Here is a 21671-nt window from a genome sequence, read left to right as displayed (position 1 = left end):
TAGATAATGGTGGTTTCCTTGCCCTCCTAGAAGCAAATGTGTCTCACTTGTCCCTCAGCTCAATAAGGGATCAGGTCTGCCCTATACAATTTCATGCCCTCAGCTCCTGGCAGAGTGCCTGGCAGTAGCAGGCACTTAATGCCCACTTGCTGAATGAATGAATCATGAGTGAGTCCCTCACCCCAGCACGTGGCAGTGAGGAGTGCTCACATCACAGACTTTCCCCTCCCTCAGCAGAAGTCACCCCCTTTCTCATTGCCAGGCCTTTGTTGCAGCTGCTCCCACTTTGGGCTGTCTTCTCCCCCTCCTTCCTACCAACCAAATCCAAACTATTCAAGACCTGATCCGCTCTCCCTCCTTGTCTGCCTGGGTTCCTCCCCTGAGGGCAGACAGATATCCCGCAGCAGCTCAGTGCGCACTGTGGGCCCCAGGCCCAGGGTCCAGTTGGCTGGCTCTGTCCTGGGATGGGAGGGAAGGTTGGAGGCCTTCTGGGGGTGGGAGGACCAAGGCAGACAGATGGCTGCAGAAGTCACTCTGGAGGGGTGTGGGAGGTGAGCAGGCAGAGGTAGCGGAGACTTGGAGGTGGGCATTTACAGTGGCATAGATGCCTCACTGAGCTCCCCTTGTTTCTGGATCTTCTGGTTGTTCAATGGCATGAGAACACACTGGATCCTTAAGAATCCCAGCTCAGAGAACTGAGGATTCATTCTTTTGTTGAGCATCTATTTTTGCCCCAGTCTAAAGCTCTCTTTTTTTGGCTGTCTGAGTCTTAACACTGCCCCAAGTCCCCTATAAACAAACATATGCGTGCTCTAGTGCATGCAGAAGGAATTCAAATCTAGTCCTTCATTTGTTTGATATCCTAATCAGTAGCCTTTACTGAGCATGACTCTGTGCACTGAGAGCAGGGGATCAGCTGATGAAGCTGTCCCAGCCCCTTACCTCAGCTGACAACAGGTCAGCAGTGGGGGACAACACACAGAGATAACACAAGGTCAGAGCTCAGTTTTCCAGAAGTGAGAATATGGCTAGAGACTGCTAACGAGCTCTTTGTAAGAGTGGGGTTATCTACAGGAAACACGTGGAACACCCAAATCGGGCACTTTGAGGAGAGTTTAAGGCAGGCACTATTTAGAGCTGCAGCGAGGGTGTATGGAAACTGCACAAAGGGCTAGCAAGAGCAGCCCTTCGCTGTCTATCCCAGGCTGAAGGGGTGCTGAGAGGGAGGGGTAAAGTGGGAGCGAGGAGGAGGGGGCTACTGATGGGAGCTGTGGCCCGAGGTCGAGGGGCATACCCAGCCCACAGCGATCATGCTGCGAAGGACTGGGGGTGAAAAGGGGCCTCACTTCTCTCCCTCCCTCCCATCTCTGGCCAGGTTTCCCCACTGGCCCAATCCAACCCTTGAAGCCAAGGACGAGGGAGTCTGTTGACGCAGTGCCTAGAGGTCGGCCTCCTGGGCCTAGAGCTGGGGGGAGAAGGGTACATCTGGGGGCAACAGAAGATACTTGGCGCATGGGCTCAGGGACTTAACTTTGCAAAGGAAATAGAAACTGCTTGTGCTTTCCTTATCATTCAGTTCTAAATATTTCATAATTTCGTTGTCATTTCCTCTTTAACCCATGGATGATTTAGAATTGTGTTTTTTAGTTTCTTGGACTATGGGAGGCTTATGTTTTTCTTTTTCACTTCTAATTATGTTGCCTTGTGGTTGGAGATCATGGTCTGTAAGATTCTTTGGAATGTGATGTGACTCCCTCTGTGGCTTTGTCCATGGTCATTTGCTGTATGTCTGAGCTGGGTTTTAGAGGATGGGCAGGAGTTTGCCTGGTGAAGAGTGAAAAGCACAGAATCTTATGTTGTAGGAAATACAGATGATCCGTTTTGAAGGAACTTCAGGAGTTCCCAGATCAGCCACAGAGCCCCTGGGTGTCAGTAAAAGTAGACAGGCTGGCAGGTGGGATGGCAGGCAGGTGGAAGGGTTGGGAGAAGCCAGAGACAGCCCAGATCTTGCAAGCACCTGCACCCCCTTACTGCAGCTCTCAGTCTGGGCTAGAGAGGCCTTGTTCCTTCAGGAGGCTCTGCTGGGGCTGAGGAGACCCAGACCTCGGAGAACAAGGTCCTGGCTTTACCATGTATTAACCGTGTGACCTTGGGTTACTCTTGTCCTCTGTGATGACACGCTGTAACCCTGCAGCACTGCACACCCACACAGGACAGGCACTGTTCTCTGCCACTGTGTACTCAATATAAGTGGCTCAAATAAAGCCCTGTTTTGCAAGCTTGGTGAAAGCCGTGGAGAATCTGGTTGAGGACATACCCTCTTCCACTGCACAGCGCTGGCACATGACTCTTCCATGGGAGCTCCAAGTGGCAGCAGGGTGGCATGCAGACCTGGGCTCCTGCCCTGCTGTGTGCCTCTGGGAAAGCCTCTGCCCTTCTCTGGGCCTCAACTTCCCCATATGTACCACAAAAGCATCTTTCAGCCATACCATTCCAAGTTCCTTACCAGGTCCAACTCCGTGTTTCTGCCCCTGTGGGCCTGTACAGTGACTCCAGTGATACAGAGCGGCCTCTCCCTGGGGACTCCTCAGGCCCTCCTTTGCCAGGAAAAGTCCCCCAGCCCCACACCGCTCTCAGAATGAGCTACAATATCCCCAGCTCGCCCCACTAGGCACCAGCAGCACCTGTAGCATGTAGGCCCACCTTCTCCTCACTCTTTCCCAAGAAAAAGTTTCCATTCAGCTTCTGCCCCTCCCTGCCCAGAAGGCAGGATCTCCCATCCTGGGTCTTTTATCCTGGCACATGGAGGAAAAAGCGAAGGATACCCTCGTGGCAGTAAGAAGAATTGAGCTTAGACTTCCTTTCGCTTAAAGAAGACAAATTCAAGGGAATGTGGCAGGGGAAGACAAGGTTGAAAAGAATGTACATTAAATTTCTGCACGACCTTGGGCAAGGCCTTTATTCTCTCGGAGCCTATTTCCCCTTCTGTAAAACAGAAACAACGACACTAATATGTGCCCCACAGAAGAGCCGTGAGGATCAAATGTGAGAGCCCTGGTAAATGGCAGAAGGCTCTGGCCCGTCTTTTTGGGGGTGCTGGCTTCAAGCACCCAGAGGCTTTTGTGTAGAAGAGGGATTGCACTATTCCTGTGGTCTTGGAGGGCAGGGGGCAGAGACCCAGGACAGTACATGAGGAGAAACTCAGCACATGACAGCTGTCCAACCATGCAGCCTGGGTGGATGGACCCACTTCTCAGGACAGAAGTGTGCAAGCAAAAGTGGCAAAGTCCCCTGCAACACGGGCTTCAGAGGGTTTCAATCCCTTTGCAGAGCAGGAGAGCCCTCTTGACCCTGAGAACCTCAGACTCCAGTTTCTGTGCTCAAAGGTCCTCCTCCCTCCCGGCTCCCGGTCCACCTGGGAGGCTTTGCTCTCACCTATGCAGGTTTCAGGCCTTCCATTTTGGGAAGGAGATCTCAGGAGATTGGTGGAAGTCTGGTGTGCATAAGGGCCTTAGGACGATTTCACAGTCCTCCTGACCTGACCTCCAAAATGGCCTGTCAGGCATTGCTCTCTCCCCCTGGTGCACGCTCTCCAACCACTTCCCAGCTCAGGGTGTCCCAGGAGAGGAGGTGATAGCTGTGTGTGTGCAGGGGGTGCTCACCAGTGTCCAGGCTCAGCCGTCCATGGAACCCACCACAAAGCCTGCACAGGAAATTCTGTCCAACCCTAACCCCTCTTCTGCCACTGTGGTGCCTCAAATTCAGCTTCTGGGGCTGCCTGCCTGGAGCACCACCCTAGTTCAGAGCCCGTCTCCTACAGGAAGCCTCCCTGGCGCTTTCTTCCTTCCTCCACAGCATCCCTTCTCCAAGTGTGTTTGGTAACACCTGCCTTAGAGTCACCAGTGGGGATGGGGGTTCCTTACAGAGTACCATCTGATTCTGGCCAAGCCTGGAGATCTAACTCTCAGTTGCAGGAAGGACTGGGAATTGAGGAACAAGTGAAATGATATTGGAGGGATGAAATCAGCAAAATCCAGAAAGAGGAAAATTCTGTAGGACAGATTCTCAACAAATAAGTGGCAAGAATACAAAAGAGATGAGGGGACACCTACAAATTAAAAGTGAATTAAGATGGAATACTGCTCAGCAATAAAAACAAACAAACTATTTGATACTTGTAACAACTTGCATGGATTTCAAGGACGTCATGCTGAGTGAAAAAATTCAGTCTTAAAAGGTTACATACTGTATGATTTCATTTATGTAAGTTCTCCGAATGACAAGATTATAATGATGGAGAGCAGATCAGTGGTTGCCAGGAGTTAAGGTTGGGAGGAGGGTGTGACTATAAAGACAGAGAACAAGGGACTTTCTCTGGGTGATGTTTTGTATCCTGATTGTGGTTCCACAAACCTACACATGTGATAAAATTTCATAGAACTATGTACAAAAGGAAAAACTTAAAAATGAGTGCATATAAATCCTGGTGAAACCCAAATAAAGTCTGTGGTTTTAATAGTATTGTACTAATGTCAATTTCCTAGTTTTGATAATTATACTATGGTTATGTAAGATGTTATCTTTGGGGGAAGCTGGGTGAAGGGTACACAGAAATTCTCTGTATTAGTTTTACAACTTCCATGTGAGTCTAAATTATTAAAAAAATAAAAGCGTTTTTTTTTTTTGAGGAAGATTAGGCCTGAGCTAACATCTGCTGCCAATCCTCCTTTTTTTGCTGAGGAAGATTGGCCCTGAGCTAACATCCGTGCCCATCTTCCTCTACTTTATATGTGGATGCCTGCCTCAGCATGGCTTGCCAAGCAGTGCCATGTCCACACCCGGGATCCGAACTGACGAACCCCAGGCCGCCGAAGCGGAACGTGTGCACCCAACCTCTGTGCCATCAGGCAGGCCCCAAAAGCTTTTTTTTAAAAAGACTGATTTAAAAGACATATCCAGTTGCAAGGTGTGGATCTTGTTTGAATTCTGATTTGAACAAATGTGCTGTTAAAAAAAAGTTATGAGATAACTGGAGAAATGTGAATATGACTGCACATTTGATAATATTAAGGAATTATTGTTATTTATTTTAGGAATTTTTTTTTGTATGCGTGAGGAAGATTGGCTCTGAGCTAACATCTTTGCCAATCTTCCTCTTTTTACTTGAGGAAGATTGTCACTGAGCTAACATCTGTGCCAATTCTTCCTCTGTTTTATGTGGGATGCCACCATAGCATGGCCTGATGAGCGGTGCTAGGTCCGCGTCCAGGATCCAAACCTGTGAACCCTGGGCCGCCAAAGCAGAGCGTGTGAACTTAACCACGATACCACTAGCCTGGCCCCCTTTAGGAATTTTTTTTAAAGTTCTCATCTTTTAGAAATATAAACACAAGTCTGTACGGATGAAACAATATAATATCCAGCATTTGGAGGGAAAGTGGGTGGGGGTATAAATGAAACCAGATTGTCATGTGTTGCATATTTTTTATGTTGGGTCATAGGGACTTGGGGTTCATTATACTATTGGCTCTACTTTTGCACATGTTTGAAAATTTCAACAATAAAAAGTTTAGAAAAGAATACACACAAAAGGCAGATTTCTGGGCCTCTCTCATAGAGATTTTGTTTCAGTGTCTCTGGAGTGGGCTCAGGCGTCTATTTAGCAAGCTCCCCAGGTGATGCTTATATGGAAGACTAAGGTTTGAGAACCTCTGCTATAGACTGAATGTGTTCCCCCCAAATTCACATTTTGAAACCTAATCCCCAGTGTGATGATGGTTGGAGGTGGGGCCTTTGGGAAGGATGACTTCATGAGGGTGGAGCCCTCAGGAATGGGGTTAATGCCCTTATAAAATAGACCAGAGGGCTCCCTTCTCTTTCCACCACGTGAGGACACAGTGAAAAGATGGCCACGTGAACCAGGAAGCAGTCTTTGCCAGTCACCGAATCTGTGGGTGCCTTGATCTTGGACTTCTCAGGCTCCAGAACTGTGAAAAATAAATTTCTGTTGTTTATAAGCCACCCAGCCTGTGGTATTCTGTTATAGCAGCCCGAATGGACTAAAACGACCTCTTTCTGTTCCCCTTATTACTCGAGGGGGGATAAAAATGGGGGCCTCCCAGAGGGGAGGGGTGATGTCTTCTAGTAATAGTAGTAGTAAATTAGTATAGTTTTACCATCTTACAGAGACAGTTGGGTGGGATGGAAACAGCACACCTGTTTCATTCATTTGTTCATTCATTCATCAGATGTCAGGCACTGTTTCTGGGCCAGGTGCTGACCTTGCTCTTGTTTTGTGGGTGATGACAAAGCCCTCGGTCTTCTGAGGAACTTCCACCAGGTGTCCCACTTCATAGCTCCTAAGACTGAGGCTGTGGAAGATCAGAGCCAGCAACAGGGCAGGGAGGGACTGGCTCTTAAAGGGGAAGGGTCCTTGGCTATCAGTCTAGTCTCCTCAGAGTACAGGGGAACTCTGAGGCACAGGGAGGAAAAAGGGTCAATAATGATAATAAAAACCATTCTGCGAACCTTCTATATACCTGTGCTTGAGATGCATTGTCTCATTTCTTCGTCTCATCAACCTTGGAAGGAGGGTTTGTCTTTCCATAGCTGTTAAGTTGTCCTCTCCAGGTGGAGGGATGGAGGGGCGGGAAAGAAAAAGACAGTCCCACTAAGGGGGAAGCAGGGATTGGACGTGTTAAGATGACACCCCAAACTCTGCCCTGCAGTGCTCCCAGGAGGACCCATAGGTCCCATCTTGGCTTCATTTTCTGGAGGTGGGAAAACTGTTCCCCACAGTCAGGAAGCAGCAATGCAGGCAGTGGGCGGGGCCTGCTCACTTGGTGGAGACTCACATTGCACCCTGTGGATCTGGATTCCACAGCAAGTACAGCCTGTGACTTCCCGCTTGTCATGGGGCTGCATCTGGGGCTTTTTCAAGAAGCAGCTTTGCCCAAGGCTAAGGGAACGAATGGTGTGCTCTTCTTTTCCCGGGAAGTCTTCCTAAAATACACCAGCTGCCTGGAACCAACCTTCCTCAGGGGGGAGCCCTTGGCACAGAAAGTTCCTAGTGCTTGCAGATATGCTCCTTGGTTAAGCCCACGAGACTCTGTCTTCCCTTTTGGACCGTAAACCCTGAAAAGTGGGTTCTTATTTATTTTACCTCCTCCCATGGAACCCTGTAGCAACAACTGACAGTTGTAAGGAACTTTCTGGTTTACTAAGTGCTTTCACCACTCTGGTCATTTTTGAGTCCTGCAACAACCCTGGGAGACAAGTATTAGCTCCAAGAGGTGAAATGACTTGGCCAAGAGGCACGGCCGGAAAATGGCAGAGTTGGAACTCAAACCCAGGCCTCCTAACTCCAATCATGCGTGCCCCCAGCCCCCTGCCATGCCCCACACTGCCTGAGTGCTTAGCAGATACACTGCTTAGGAGCTATCTCCCATGACCCACCCAGGAAGGAGAACAGATCAGTTTGAAAAGCTGACCTCATCCCAGGACTCTTCCCTAGAAACAGACAATAATCAAATCCTCGTTTTTCAGATATGTTCCAGCTGAGTTGCTTGGGACCAAAGTGCAGAGAAAATTTGCAACGAAGAGATAGAAGGAATGTTGCCACCAACCCTAGACACTTTTCTAAAAATGTTCTCCTGGGAGAGTAGATGATAATGCAGACAGTTGTGCCTGATCCATGTTAAAGCAGTTAACAGCATTCAGTTCACTGACCATCCTCAGTAACCTTGACACCACCTTAGATTTCTCGCTCACTCTTTCAATACCCTTGCAAAATCTGCTGGGGCAGGTCCTATCCTGTACAGTCTGCAGACAGAGAGAAAGTCATTTAATGTGAGCTGAGGGTAGAAAAGGAGAAAGAGATAGGAAGGAGACCAAGTACAGAGAGGAGAAGGGGTTCAGGAAACAGAGGCTATCTGAGGGTCACTTGGTTTCTAGAGTAGAGGGTCGCCCACCTCTGGGAAGAAGGCACATGGTAGACCACCACTGAAATACCCAGAGCTTCCCTGACCTTGACAGCAATTCCCTCTCCACAGGGGCGTTCGGAGGACACACTGCAGGCTGCTGGCTCTGAGACAAACTGAGAAGGGCAAGAAAGTTCCAGCCAATCAATCCCAGCTCCAATGGGGTGTGAGTCTCCCAGCCAAGCTCTGTAGTGAGTTCCCATCCATTACCCATATCGCTGCCAGCCCAGCTCTCCATATATCATCCACCTCCACTCCCTCACCACAGACGAGAACAAACGCACACGGGGTGGAGAGCTTCAGCCTACACAGGCAACACACAATTCTCCACGCAGCTGCAGGAGCCAGGCACAGATAATCCAGTGCAACAGATAAGCCAGCATTTGGCTCCAGGGGTCATGAGCCCGGGGAATTCTCAGCTCTCACAATCAAACTAAGAATCTGGACTCTAAGAATCTGGGAAGGCCTCTGCTGTCCTCTGTTGTCCCTCAAGGTTGTCATCCAAGACATGCTAGGAACAGCTAGTCTCATCCCAGAAATCTTCCCTAGAAGCAGACAATAATCTAATCCTTGTTTTTCAGATATTTTCCAGTTGGGTTGCCTGTGACCAAAGTACAGAGAAAGTTTGCAACAAAGAGAGAGGAGGAATGTTGCCACCAACACCCTGTGTGACGTTGGGGAAGTAATTTCACCTGGTCTGCGGCTTTTCTCCTCATCTGTAAAATTGCTAACTTATTGCAGGGGTTCCCAACCAGGCTGAGCCTCAGAATTACCCAGAGAATTTTTTTTAGTAAATAGTTTCCCAGGTCCCACCCTAGACCAAAAGAATCCATATTTCAGTGGTGGGGCCCAAGAATGCACATCTTTGACAAGTTTTCAGGTGTTTCTGAGGCCCAGCCAGGTGGGAAAATTATGTTGGTTTCTTTAAGCTATAAACTGTTACCTCTAATGAGTTGGAATTAAAGAAGAAGAGGTCTATAATCAGGAGTACCTTGGTCACAGATAAGCCATCCACAAATAATCAGGCAGGCCCTGCACCTTGGCCTGGATCTTCAAGTGTCACCTGGCTTCTGACCCAGCTGTCACTCCCAGGCTCTGGGTCTGCCTAGCTGCCTGCCCTCACTCCCTGCTCCCCTTACCCAGGTGTGGGCACTGGGTCCAGCCAGCTGGTGATTAAGGAGAGAGAAACAGTGCTCACTCCAACCTATATGCTCTGGTCTGGGTTAACCCAGCCTTCCCCTCCTTGCTCCTACCCGCCAGTTTGTGAATCCAGCCTTGAGATTCCCAAATTCCTAGTGCCATGCCAGGATTTCTGAAAATGTCAACATAGTACAGGAAAAATAGCATCACAGAAACTTGTGCTCTCGAAGCAGAATGTCTATGTTCTAGAAGCAGATCTATGTTCCAGAAGTAGAAGATCCCACCTCCTCTACATGGGAGATGTGTGCCTCGAAAAGGCCAAGTACTTAATCTAGTGCCTACTATTTTGCACTTTTATTCTGTGTGAAGCACAGTGTTAAGCACGCTACATATACTATACCACTTAATCCTTTTAACTTTTCAGATAGGACTATCATTTTTTATTTACAGATGAGAACACAATGGCTCAAAGAGATTGAGTACCTGGTCCAAAGGCAGAGCTGGGATTTAGAACTTACTCTTAACATCTATGATGCTGTCTCCCCAGGGATATCATTTATAAAACGAGAGTAATGCTATCCTCATAGTATTGTTGAGGAAGATCAAATGGAAGAAACTTAGGCAGTGGAAGCAAACATCTCAGAGAGTCCGCTGGGAGTCATGCACCAAATGAGGCTCAGCAAAACACCTCTGTGTTGCCTCCCATCCCCTACAAAATCAGCGTCAAAATATAAGCTCTGTCAGCTACTTCCCATCTGACCAGAGGCAAGGCCAAAAGGGGAGAATAAATGTGGGTTGAAGAAATAAGAATGCGAGGCGGGGATTCATGCCAAATCATGAATATAGGCCCAATAACAACAAAAAGGATCTCAGGGTCACAGTGGACCAAAAGTGAAACATGACTCAGTAGTGATATTTCAAACCAAGGGAAGGATTTTTTGGGGGGGTGAGTGGGTAAGTGGAACACTTGAGGGGACACCATTTACCTCTGATTATTGCCATGGCAGATGTAGAAGACTAAGGAAACTCACATCTGTTGGGAGGGACACAGGTTCTGGGCGACAGTCAAGATTCAAGTCAAGATGTGATGACAACCCTGGGCTGAAACCAGCCAGATGAAATGAAATCAGGATATGTGTAGAGGCCAAAAATCAAAGAGTTCCAGAGTGAGGCAAGGGCAAGGTGGAGGAGTCAGTAAGGTGACCTTAGGGAGTGGCAGTGTGGGGAGATGACTGCCAGGTGGGCCATGCTGATTCCCAAAGGACTGCCATCCTAAATCTCCTCTGGTCACTCCATAAGGCTATGTTGGGTTCAAGTCCCCACTGTGAGGCAGACTCTGGTGAGTTAGTCTGTCCAGAAGCAGGGGTTGGGGTTTTCGGTCATATGAGGAAAGACAGAAGGCTGTGTAATCTGCTGTAAAGTCTCCAAGGCAACTTGAGAGCTGTCGTCACACATCATCAGGAGAGGCTGTGAGGTAGAAAAGTGAACAGACTTTTCTGGGAGGCTCCAGCTACGTCAGGCAGAACAAAGGCCTGTAAGGGAGTGACAGGCGGCGAAATTTCACTGCAGGGGAGGGAGGAACTTGCTGTCACTCAGAGGTGTCTCTGTGAGGGAGAGGCAGGGCACAGGTCAGCCGGCAGAGCAGAGAGCTCCCAGTCCCTGTGGGTTTTCAGACAGTTGCCCAATGGCTTGGGGATGCTGTAGAGAGAGCTGCTGTGGTGGGAGAGAGGTTAAACTAGACCAGGGTTTTTTTCATTCCTTCTTAGAAACTGTTTCTTCAAATGACAACTGATGGGATGCTCGGTAAATAACACACTGCTTCTCTGGTTGAGTTAGAGGTAAGGACCAGGCTTCCAGGGTCCCTACCTGTAAGGAACTGTTAGATTTCTTGACACACACTTGAAAACTAGTGACTGGACAGTCTCTAAGGTCCTTTTTAATGGTAAGACTTGGTAAGCCAAGACAGGAGCTTGAATGTGCCAAAAAAGTAACCGTCTTGCTCTAAAAGTTCGTTCATTGTTTGTTGGTTCTTTCTGCTTACAAACCCTGGACCTGACTGCCTCCTCTGATGGCCCTTTGTTTTCCACATGCAGCCTCTGCAATAAGTGCAAGCAAAATGGCCACTCTCGGGCTGGGATATAAGCACAATGTGTTTTCCAGGGCTGGTCTCATTGTACACGCGATGTTTGTAGACACAGGGGGTCTGAGCTGAGCAGTCATCCAGGAGGAATTTATTTGACATTCACTGGGTATCTTGTCTCTCTGTGTCAGGCTTCATGCTGGACACTGGGAATATAATGTCCAGGAAGGTAAGATCCCTGCCTCAGAAGAGTGTCCAGTCTATGGGAGAGACAGCCTTGTAAAGGCAGAACACAAAACACTGGGGAGGAACAGAGGACCACATGACCAGGGTGGGGTCAGCGTGGACTTGGGGAGGTGTCAGGGACGGCTCTAGTAGAGATGGTTCAGTGGAGCTTTGAAAGACAAATAAGAATTAACTTGATGAAGGGAGAATGGGTATTTGAGGCAGGTAAAAGTATCTGAAAAGGTCAGGACAGAGATAAGAACACAGTGTGTTCAGGGAACTGTTAAGTTGTCCAGAATGAATGGAGCTAAGGGAGTGGGTAGGGGCCTAGCAAGAGATGAGCCTACAGATGTCACCATGGACCAGATCCCAAAGCTCTTGTGAGCAGATCCAAAGGGACTTTATTCTGAAAGCTCTGAGGAGCCTGGGAATATTCCTAAGTGGTTCGAACCAATTTTTCTTATAGCTCGTCCAGTTCCTGAGGCCCGAAGAGCTCAGAAGTGGCCCTGTGAACATTGAGGGATGAGCCTGCTCAGTGGACATTACAAATGATACCATTAAGTCCGGGGCATGGACAGTCCACCTTCTATTCCTGGCTTGGCTCCTGATGCAGGCAGTGACCTTCAAGTCATCTCTTTCCTTTTCGTGTACCAAGTCTCTCCTTTAGCAGAATAGGGCTAAAAATGCTGCCACCAGCCTGTCACATTAGGAGAATTGCCAAGACCAAAGTGCTCCATGTGGCATAAAACAGCACAAAAAAATCCTCCTCAGGTAGAACACGCTGGCTTTTGAAACAAAGTTTGGAGGAATCGGAAATGTATAAGGTGTGCATTTTGTTCTTGAGTTGCCAGCAAGGAAACCGGCACACAAGTTTCTCAAAGCAAGGGCTGGTTCAAGAGCCACTCATGATTTCTTAAGCCTTGAGTTGGCTGCTGGAGCTGGGATTAGGGGTGATCGGGAGGCTGCCCTCTCTTCTGAGCTGGAGGCAGGGCAGGGCGGGAGGTGGGGCGCAAGGAGAGCAGTGCCACATCTCACCAACTAGCAGGTTCCTGCTGACCTCAGAGGGTCATGGGAAAGACTGAGATAATCCAAGTAAAGGGCTTAGCACAGGGGCTGGCACATGTAAGCCCCCGGTAATAAATGTCAGTGGTTACTGTTAACACGCATATATTGTGAGACCAACTCTGAACTCACAGGGCCTCCCGTCTCATTCTTTACAGAATAGAATACGTTGAGACTTTATATTGCCTGCTTTTTATTCTCTTTTAAGCTATAAGCGCTTCACGGTGGGTACCATGGTCTGGCAAGATTTGCATTCCCCACAGCATCCAGCAGCTTTCTTTACATTCCTTGCCCCTCTTCTGAGATGGCCCTGGTCAGTCTGCCTTGTAATTATTCACGTCAGTGTCTCGCCTTACTGAACTGTGAGCTCCTCAAGGGCAGGGACTGAACCTTTAAATCTGTGCCCAGAGACCAGCGTGCATAGCTTGGCCCTGCTTCAAGGCCTCAGCACCTGTTCTTTTCTTTATCTGGTACTTTTCCCCCACCTCAAGCTTCAGCTGTCACCTCTGCAGAGATGGTGCTCCTGACCATTTAAGTTACTGCTTCCACTCCACATTCTATCACATTTAAAAAAATTTTCATAGCACTACCCGTATTTGAAATACTCATTATTTATTTGTCTTCCCCACAAGAATATAAGCTCCATTGGAACAGGGGCCTTATTTGTCCTGTTCATTGCTGCATTCCCCAGTTTCCTATAACTGTGCTTGGCAAATAATAGGTGCTCAATAAATATGAATGCATGCTGAATCAATGCAAAATCAAATGACAGGGCATGGGCATTTGTACCTCTTCTCCAAGACTAAGCAAAAGGTCAGTAATGTAGAAGCTGCAAAAAAACAGAACATGCAGCTCCTACTTCCAAAGTGGATGGAGAAGAAAGAAGTAGCAGCATAAACATCCTCAGAACAAGACAAGGCAAACGATGACCACGTGCTAGATGTGAGGCACAGAACCAGAGGCAAGAGAGACAAGGATGGCGGCTGGAACAGAGCTTGACAGCAGGGATCATCCTACTCATCTTCCTGTCAGGACCTGACAGGGCGGTTGCAGAGTTGGTGCTCTGTGAGCGACTGCTGAATTGCACTGAGCAGACAGCCTACCACAGGTAATGCGGGAGATTGGGTGAGATACAGAGACTCTGGGTATAATTTGGTATCCTGGTTTGCAAATATTCCTACTCAGTAAGTTCTTGATCTATGTGTGTTAAGAGATTCTCCTAAATTCAGAGCATTTAAATACAGGCACACACAACAAGATAACGTTTTGGCTAAAATCCATGTCATTTATTTATTCAACAAACAACTGAGCATCTTCTATGTTCTAGGCCATATCCTTGGCACTGTGAATGAAGATAAACCCTGGCCCTCAAGGAGCTCACAGTCTAGTGGGGAAAAAAGATGCATACATAAATAAATATAATGAAGAGGATGCAAAGGGGACCACTATGGGAGGCAAGCAGCAGGGGAATCTGATCCTGTGGTTAATGTCCACATTACCCATTGGCTAATGGGCATTTTTTTTTGTGAAGAATAGATAAGGCAATGGTTCTCAAAGTATGGCTGGCTAATTATCCACATCAGAATCACCTGGAGCACATATTAAAATTTAGATTCCCAGCACCTTCAGCAAAGATTAAGATTCAGCAGGTTGGGGATTTGGGGCCTGGGAATCTGCATTTCAAGTGCTCTGTGTAATTCTACTGCAACTTAAAGTGCGAGAACCTGTGAGATAAGGTTTGCTTTTTAAACTTGAATGAAGAATGATCTGCACATCTGAAATGCTAATTTGTGTGGGTCTTTAATGAAAGGAAGGGGAAGTAGAGAAGAGGAAGAGAGCAGGCGTTTACTAAGCTCTACTTTAATCTATATTTAAGTTAATTTAATTCTTACAATAATCCTGTGAGGTAGATATTATCCCCATTTTACAGATGAAGAAACAGAATTAGAGAGTTTAAATAATTTGTTCAACATTATAGAGCTAATGAATCCCAACAATGAACCCAGATTCGCTTAACTCTAAAGACTGTCCACTTTCTGTAACACCATCTGGCACCAGGGCACAAATTTACTGATGAATGTTACAACTTTCTTTTAGTTCTTTGCCAGATCTCATCAGGTAAATGTAAAGAACAGCCAGATGATACCTTGATCACGTCCAATGTAACTGACAATGGATACATCCTTCTTTGCTAAGTGGGGATTTAGGGCAAAGCTGGGAGAAACAACAAAATGAGCAACCAGTTCTTCTTTCTTTTCCCATCATTTTCTCATCCTTTGGTGGAGGTGTTATGCAAATGTACCATGGTTAAGAACTGGGTCCATCTGGAGGGAAAAGCAAACGTACTCACGAAAGTAACTCCACCTGACGTCAAAGATTCCTGGGACTCAAAACATTCAGACTCAAGTTTCTCAAAAAATGAACTGTCAGGACCAGAGTTAGGTCCAGAATTTGCATTAGGAAATGGCTCGACCTTCAGAGAAGTTGTGAAAGGCCAGCAGCTTTTCCAGGTTAAACAAACACTATCTCTTTCTACACACAGACTCGGAAGTACAACAAAACAGACACAGCTCAAAAAATAATGGGAAGTGCAATCCAATTTAAAGAGCTTGGGGACAGGCCCAACCTATAAAAATTCTTCTGTAACAAAGAAAACAAACAGACACACACAAACTGCAAATACCGGTCACACTCCCACTCACCATATTCAGTGTCATAACCCAGATCTTGGGCAGGAGCAGCAAAGTGGAGCGCGCCAGATGAAGAAAAGGAAAGGTGTAGTACAGGCAGTTGACAGCAATACTGGGGGCCCGTGAGGCCTCGGGTCCAGAAGCCTGGCGTGCAACCACCACCATCTTCTCTCACTGAGCTTGGAGACACAACAGTGACACTACAAACCAAACGTGAGTTTTCAGCACTGGAGAGCTCCTTTCTTATTTTTGACGTTTCAAGTAACTGCTGAGTCCAAAGATGAGTTTTGATCAAATCAGCCACAGCACTGACACTATGGACAGCACATAGCTTAGATTTCACTATTTATCATAGCAAAGATTGTAAGTCAGGCTTATTTTATTGCTACATTTTCCCCATATCCAATCTGGGAACATTTGAATCCACCCACATTTTCATATCATACTGGCACGGCTTAGAGTTGTTTAAAACAAACAAACAAACATGCAAATCTGGATTGATCCTCTGCTTGGAAAAGTGTTGATTTATTTACTCTGCACTGATTCACCCCCTCCAAATACATAGCTTCTAATAGGCAGAATTGGAGGAGCAGGTGCCACAAACTATGGTTTAAAAAATATGCAGGCACCATACCTGTGTGTTTAACTATACCTGAAATCTACTGATACTCTAAACCAGCTACATTAAAGGCAACTCTGGGGGCATCTAGATAAAGTCTTAATCCTGATGGCAATATGTGCTTGTTCTGGAGTCTAAACAGGATATTTGTGTTGTGCCTTTGGCCAGCCAAGTGGTACAAGGGAAGAGGATGTAAAGCCTACATCTAACTATAGCAGGTCTTCAAGCTTATTATCCTGTCACAAGTTTATAAAGATAAGGACCTAATCATTTGGGAGCTGTGTAGTCAAAATGGTCAGAATGCAAATGCACTGTTATACTGTGTAAAATCAAGTCAAACATCGTGCAGATCCTTGGCTGTCTCTGGTTATGACCTCAGACACTTAAAAATGAAACCTCAAGTATGCTGGGAGATAATTATCAGAATGTTTGGGTACTTCATTCCTGAATATCAAGTAATAGGGCTCATCTCCATGTTGCTTCTTGTAATAAGAGACTCATTAGAGACTGCTGAGTATAGATGCTGAGCTCCCAAGAGTTCAAGGCGGTGTGTGGGCTCTAGACTATCCAGGGCTGAGCAGACTCTATAAGCCAACCCCTACAGCTCTAAGTCTTATGCTGGTTCTGGGCACATTTCAGTTCTGCTCCAAGTCCGCTTTGCTCCAATTCAGCGATGACAGACATATATTTGAACTCATTTGGTCTGAAGTTAAAGGTCTCCACTAAAGCGTAGGTCTCTTTCCGATCGGTGGCATAGAAGAGCTGAACTTGGTTGGCAATGCACTGTGCCTCAGCAACGTTCTGTAAGGGAAAAAGAATAGTGAGGTTTTCCCCTGCACAGGGCCACAAAGCTCTGTGTCTGACTCCTGTGGCGGGTGGGGGTCCTCACCCAGGAGTCACTGCTTCCAGAAAGCTTCCCTGACTCCCTGACATCTCAAGTCTTGGTTGGTTGCCCCTTGTCTGTGTACCCAAATGACCCCATGCTTACCTCTACCATAGTATTTATCATACTGTCTTGTATCTGTCCTTATTTTCCCTTCTCTCTGCCTTTCCTGGTATGAATTCCTCAAAGTACATGCTTGTTTTATATCCCCGCACATAGTGATATCTGGTGAATGTTTGCTGAATAAAGTAATGCATATGTTCAAAATTCCCTCTTTGCTCAGTTCCTTAGTAACTGTTAAATATATCTTAAGGGGGGAAAAAAAGAGCAATAGTTACCCAGCTCCAAGAACCAGTTTGTGAGCACTAAGTTCTTGACTAACCAGACATACTCTTGACTAAAACCTGTTCCTGATACTACCTCAGTCAGAAAACTAGTGCCAAAGCCAGCTGTGTAGTTTTATAATTTGTCCACAAATTCTATGACGCTCATCCCTTTGATGCAGCCTAGTTTCCCTTTCCTTGAGTGCACGCTGTACTTAGTGACTTGCTTCTAACAAATGGACTATGGTGGAATGGTGGAGAAGGACTTTTGCTCTTAAGCCACAAAAGACACTGTAGGCTTCTGTCTTGCTATCTCTCTTGAATCACTTGTTCTGGGGAAAGTCAGCTGCCACGCCATGAGGACATTCGAGTAGCCCTACGGAGAAGCCAACGTGGCAAGGAAATGAAGCCTCCTGCGAAGAGCCATGCAAGTGGGGTCAAAGGTGGATCCTCAAGTCCAATCAACCTTCAAATGACTGTAGCCCTAGCCAACATCTTGACAGCAACTTCAGAGGGAATCTGAGCCAGAACCACCCAGCTATGCTGCTCCTCAATTCCTGACTCACAGAAACTGTGAGGTAATAAATGTTTGTTGTTTTAAGCCGCTAGGTTTTAGAGTAATTTGCTTTGGAGCCTTTTATAACTGATCCACTAGTAAAGCCACAGGGAAGAGAAGGGGCCCCTTTCTCTAAAGCTCAGTAGTAGAGAAATGGTGACCAAACCACTCTATAACAGAGGGGGGTCAGGACACAGGCAACACTCCCGAAACCTTACAAAAGAATTACCTCAAACAACTCTTACTTTTCTTCCGACACATTCTCTAGTTCTAGCTGGTCAGAGGCACTTATTCATTATCACTATGTTCCTATGGCCAAAACTCAACCCCAAAAGATAATGGAAAATTCCCACTAAAGCTAACTATCAAAAGTGTGCTATGTCTAGCTACGAATGATGAAAACGGTTTATAAATACCATAGGCTGCTTTACCTCCATTCCCTCCTGTGGGGCTTTCACATCATTTCTCACAAGCAGGCGCTAATCTCTGAGACTGGATCTTCAATCAAAAGCCTTTTTTCCAAAATGCTGGCTATTTTAAATTCATAGACTTTTAGAGCTGGAAAGGGTCTCAGAGATAAGCCAGTCCTCATTTAATAGGCCAGGAAACCAAAGCAGATGAGGTTCAGGGATGGGCCCAAGGTCATGTGGCTAGCAAGTGGCAGAGCCAGGACCAGACCTCTGGACTTTCAGGTTGGTACTCCCTCCATTTAACAATGACACTGTTTCTGGTGGGGCAAGATAATTTAGATTGACTAAAGCTGGTAACGACTTCATCAATTTCACCTTTCTTATACTCAAACATGCTTCAAGAGCAAACTGTTTCTAAAGCAAGTGCACTGCCATAATCTGAGGCAGACACCATCACTCTCTGAGCCCCTAAACTGTAGGGCCTCTGACAATCAACTTTTATTTCAGGCTTAGGATGGCAAAGGTAGGGGTAATTTTGGCTGTGTTCATTCTAGAACAGTGCTGTTCAAACTGCAGAGTCCTAGGGGCTCTGTGGAGGTGCGTCAGGTCCTTCACCTCTGTCTCAGCTGTTATACCCTGTGGTTTTACATAATAAGATTTTGTTTGGTGGGGCCGGCCCGGTGGCGCTGCAGTCAAGTGCGCACGTTCTGCTTCGGCAGCCTTGGGTTCCCCAGTTCAGATCCTGGGTGCAGACATGGCACCACTTGGTAAGCCATGCTGTGGTAGGCATCCCACATATAAAGTAGAGGAAGATGGGCACGGATGTTAGCTCAAGGCCAGTCTTCCTCAGGAAAAAGAGGAGGATTGGCAGATGTTAGCTCAGGGCTAATCTTCCTCAAAAAAAAAAAAAAGATTTTGTTTGGATAAAGGGTTCTGACCACTAGTTTGAAGACCACTAGTATAGTGGGTAGGAAGGTAAGACCCAGGGAGATATGGGCATCTGTCTCTTATGGAGGGTTATAGAAGCCCCCCCACTCCCACTTATTCACCCCTGCCTTTTGTTCTCTTAACTCTCAACATGAAGCAGTAGTCTCCTCCCTTTCCAAGACCCAAGAAGATAAACATATTAATTCCCTGCATTGCTCAATAAGGATGTATAGTAACAAACCCAATTCCTCCCTCTCTTTCAATCTTCATAGCTACAATCAAATTACCAAGTCTTGCCCATTTTACTCCCTATATATTTCTGGGGTCACTCTTTCTCCTCCATCCCTACTACCACTGCTCTAGTTCAGGTCTTCACTATGCCTAGATTATTGCAACTGTCTTCTAAATGAACACCCTGACCAGGCTAGAACTAAAAAATGTTTAGGAAGCAAATAATTAAGGTTAATGGTCTTGAAATCCAACTCTTTATGTATGGGTCACTCCCTTTCCAAAACCTTTTAATGACTCTTTTGTGTCCTCAGAATAAAGCCAAACCTCTAAACGCAATCCACTAAACCTCCTTTTTTATATACCAGTGATACCAAACTGTCTGTAATACCCCAAGTCATTTTATGCCTCCCAGCATTTACTTATGCCATTCCCTCTGTCTGGAACATTCACCTCCCCATGCCCAGTTTCTTTATCTGGCTCAACTCCTGCTCATCTTTGAGGTTCAACCCAGGTGTCTTCCCCAGCACACTGTGCATGTCTATCCTAGCACTTACTGCATTCCAATAAAATCATCTATTGATACAGACATAGAACCAAATAAGTTTTCTGAATAGTCTACTAAATCTTCAGCATTAAAGTTAATTAGTTCAGAAGAAACCTTTAGTTTCCACGTATTTCTATTCATTTGCTTTACTGTATTTGGAAATACCATGCCTAAAATGCAAACTAATGCCTGAGTATGCAGGAGATCACATATTTACATTAAATTTCTAGGTTTCCCATCTGATTCCTGTACCTCCACAATAAATTCTAATATGTCTAGTTCTGTCCTACACTGGAAACTTACAGTCAAGTTGACTTACACAAGGCAAATGTATGTTGTCTGGTATACTGTTGAATGTTATAAGGCCAGGAAGCAAATTTTAATGAGGATGGGGACTGTGCAGCAGTTTGAGACCTCTAGAGTGAGGTGGTAAAAATGCCAAAGCAGAAAGGGTCTCTTCTGATCTCTAGAGTCCACTTTTAATGTGATTAGATGCTGTGCTTTGTTGAAAATCAGAAAATAAAGTACAACCTCTACGTCACTCACTCCTGTGGTCAAATCTTAAACCTTGTCATTATTGGTTAACTATATCCCCTCCAAATCTCAATTTGAAATATCCACATTTTGTCTACTATTTCCTATCTTTTTTTTTTTTTTTTTTTGCTGGGAAAGATTTGCCCTGAGCTAACATCTATTGCCAATCTTCCTCTCCTTTTTCCCTCCTGCCCAAAGCTCCCGTACATAGTTGTAGATTCTAGTTGTAAGTTCTTCTAGTTCTTCTATGTGAGCCACCACCACAGCATGGTTACTGACAGACTAGTAGTGTAGTTCCACGCCCAGGAACTGAACCTGGGCCACCGAAGCAGAGTGTGCGGAACTTTAACCACTAGGCCATCAGGGCTAGCTCTGCTATTTCCTATTTTTTAGGCTCACTCCCAACTTCAAAAATCCTTTAACTCCACTAGAAGTCACAATTCCTACTGTCTTTAACCTTCCTTATTTTTTTACTTCCTTCTTTATCCAGCTTGCATTCCGTGGTCATTAATTAGAATCATTCCTTTGCATTCACCTTTAAGTTCCTGGTCCTTGTCTTACTTCGTTATACCACTTGGCTAAACCATAATCCTGGTTAAATCCAACTGAGTCTCAGCCCTTTCTCTCTGTGCCTGTACCTGCACCTGCATTCTCTCTGCCATTTTCCTAGATTGCAAGTTCACAAACACTTTTTGTAAATGGATAGACAGCTAATATTTTAGGCTCTGTGGGCCCTATACTCTCTGTTGCAACTACTCGATTCTCTGTTGTAGAGCGGAAGCAGCCATAGATAATATGTAAATAAGTATGGCTGTGTTCTAATAAAACTTTATTTACAGACACTAAAATTTGAACTTCATATACTTTTCACAGGCCATGAAATATTCTTCCTCTTTAGTTCCTCACCCCCCACCCCAACCATTTAAAGATGTAGAACACATTCTTAACTCATGGGTCTTCTAAAAAGTCAGTGGATTGGATTTGGCCCACTGTAGTTTGCTGACTCCTGTCCTAGACAACAATTTCACCCTTTCTCTTTTCTACTCAACTGTCCAACATCTATTCTTCCATACTCTCTCAGCTGATCGCCTTTCTTTCTTTTCACTAAGCAATCTGAAGAGAACTTCTACAAGCTGTCACAACCTCTATGCATTTAACTGTATTTGTGTCCTTATATCCTGGCTTCTCTCCTCTCGTTATATTTCTGGCAAAGATCAACCCCTTATTCCCAGACTCACCCACTCAAAACTACTACTTCAACAATTCTCCCCTCTTTCTCCTGCATTATCATTATTTCCCTCTCCACTGGATTTTTCTGTTGGCATACAAATAGAATGTTATTTCTCTCATAACAAAAAACACTCTTGTCCCCACTTCTCCCCCTCCAGCTAATGCCCCATTCTCTCCTTTCCTTCACAGAAACATTCCTTGAAAGATTTATGCTTACTCTTTGCAATTTCTCTTCCCA

At 45.9% G+C, this 21671-nt stretch overlaps 1 protein-coding gene across 2 annotated transcripts in view; it reads right to left on the bottom strand.

Moving 5' to 3' along the window:
• Positions 1-15537: 15537 nt before the first annotated feature.
• Positions 15538-21671, bottom strand: part of ATPAF1 (ATP synthase mitochondrial F1 complex assembly factor 1) — a 29151-nt gene continuing 23017 nt past the window's right edge. For both annotated transcript variants that reach the window (XM_014827891.3, XM_070509996.1), the window contains one exon: positions 15538-16596. In XM_014827891.3, coding sequence (XP_014683377.3) covers positions 16402-16596 — 195 coding nt within the window. In that variant the 3' untranslated portion in view covers positions 15538-16401. The remainder of the gene's footprint in view (positions 16597-21671) is intronic.

This window comes from Equus asinus, chromosome 5, assembly GCF_041296235.1.
Source record: "Equus asinus isolate D_3611 breed Donkey chromosome 5, EquAss-T2T_v2, whole genome shotgun sequence".
Classification (NCBI taxonomy): Eukaryota; Metazoa; Chordata; class Mammalia; order Perissodactyla; family Equidae; genus Equus; species Equus asinus.
Note: the sequence above shows the minus strand (reverse complement) of the source record. Positions and strands in the feature narration are given on the sequence as shown.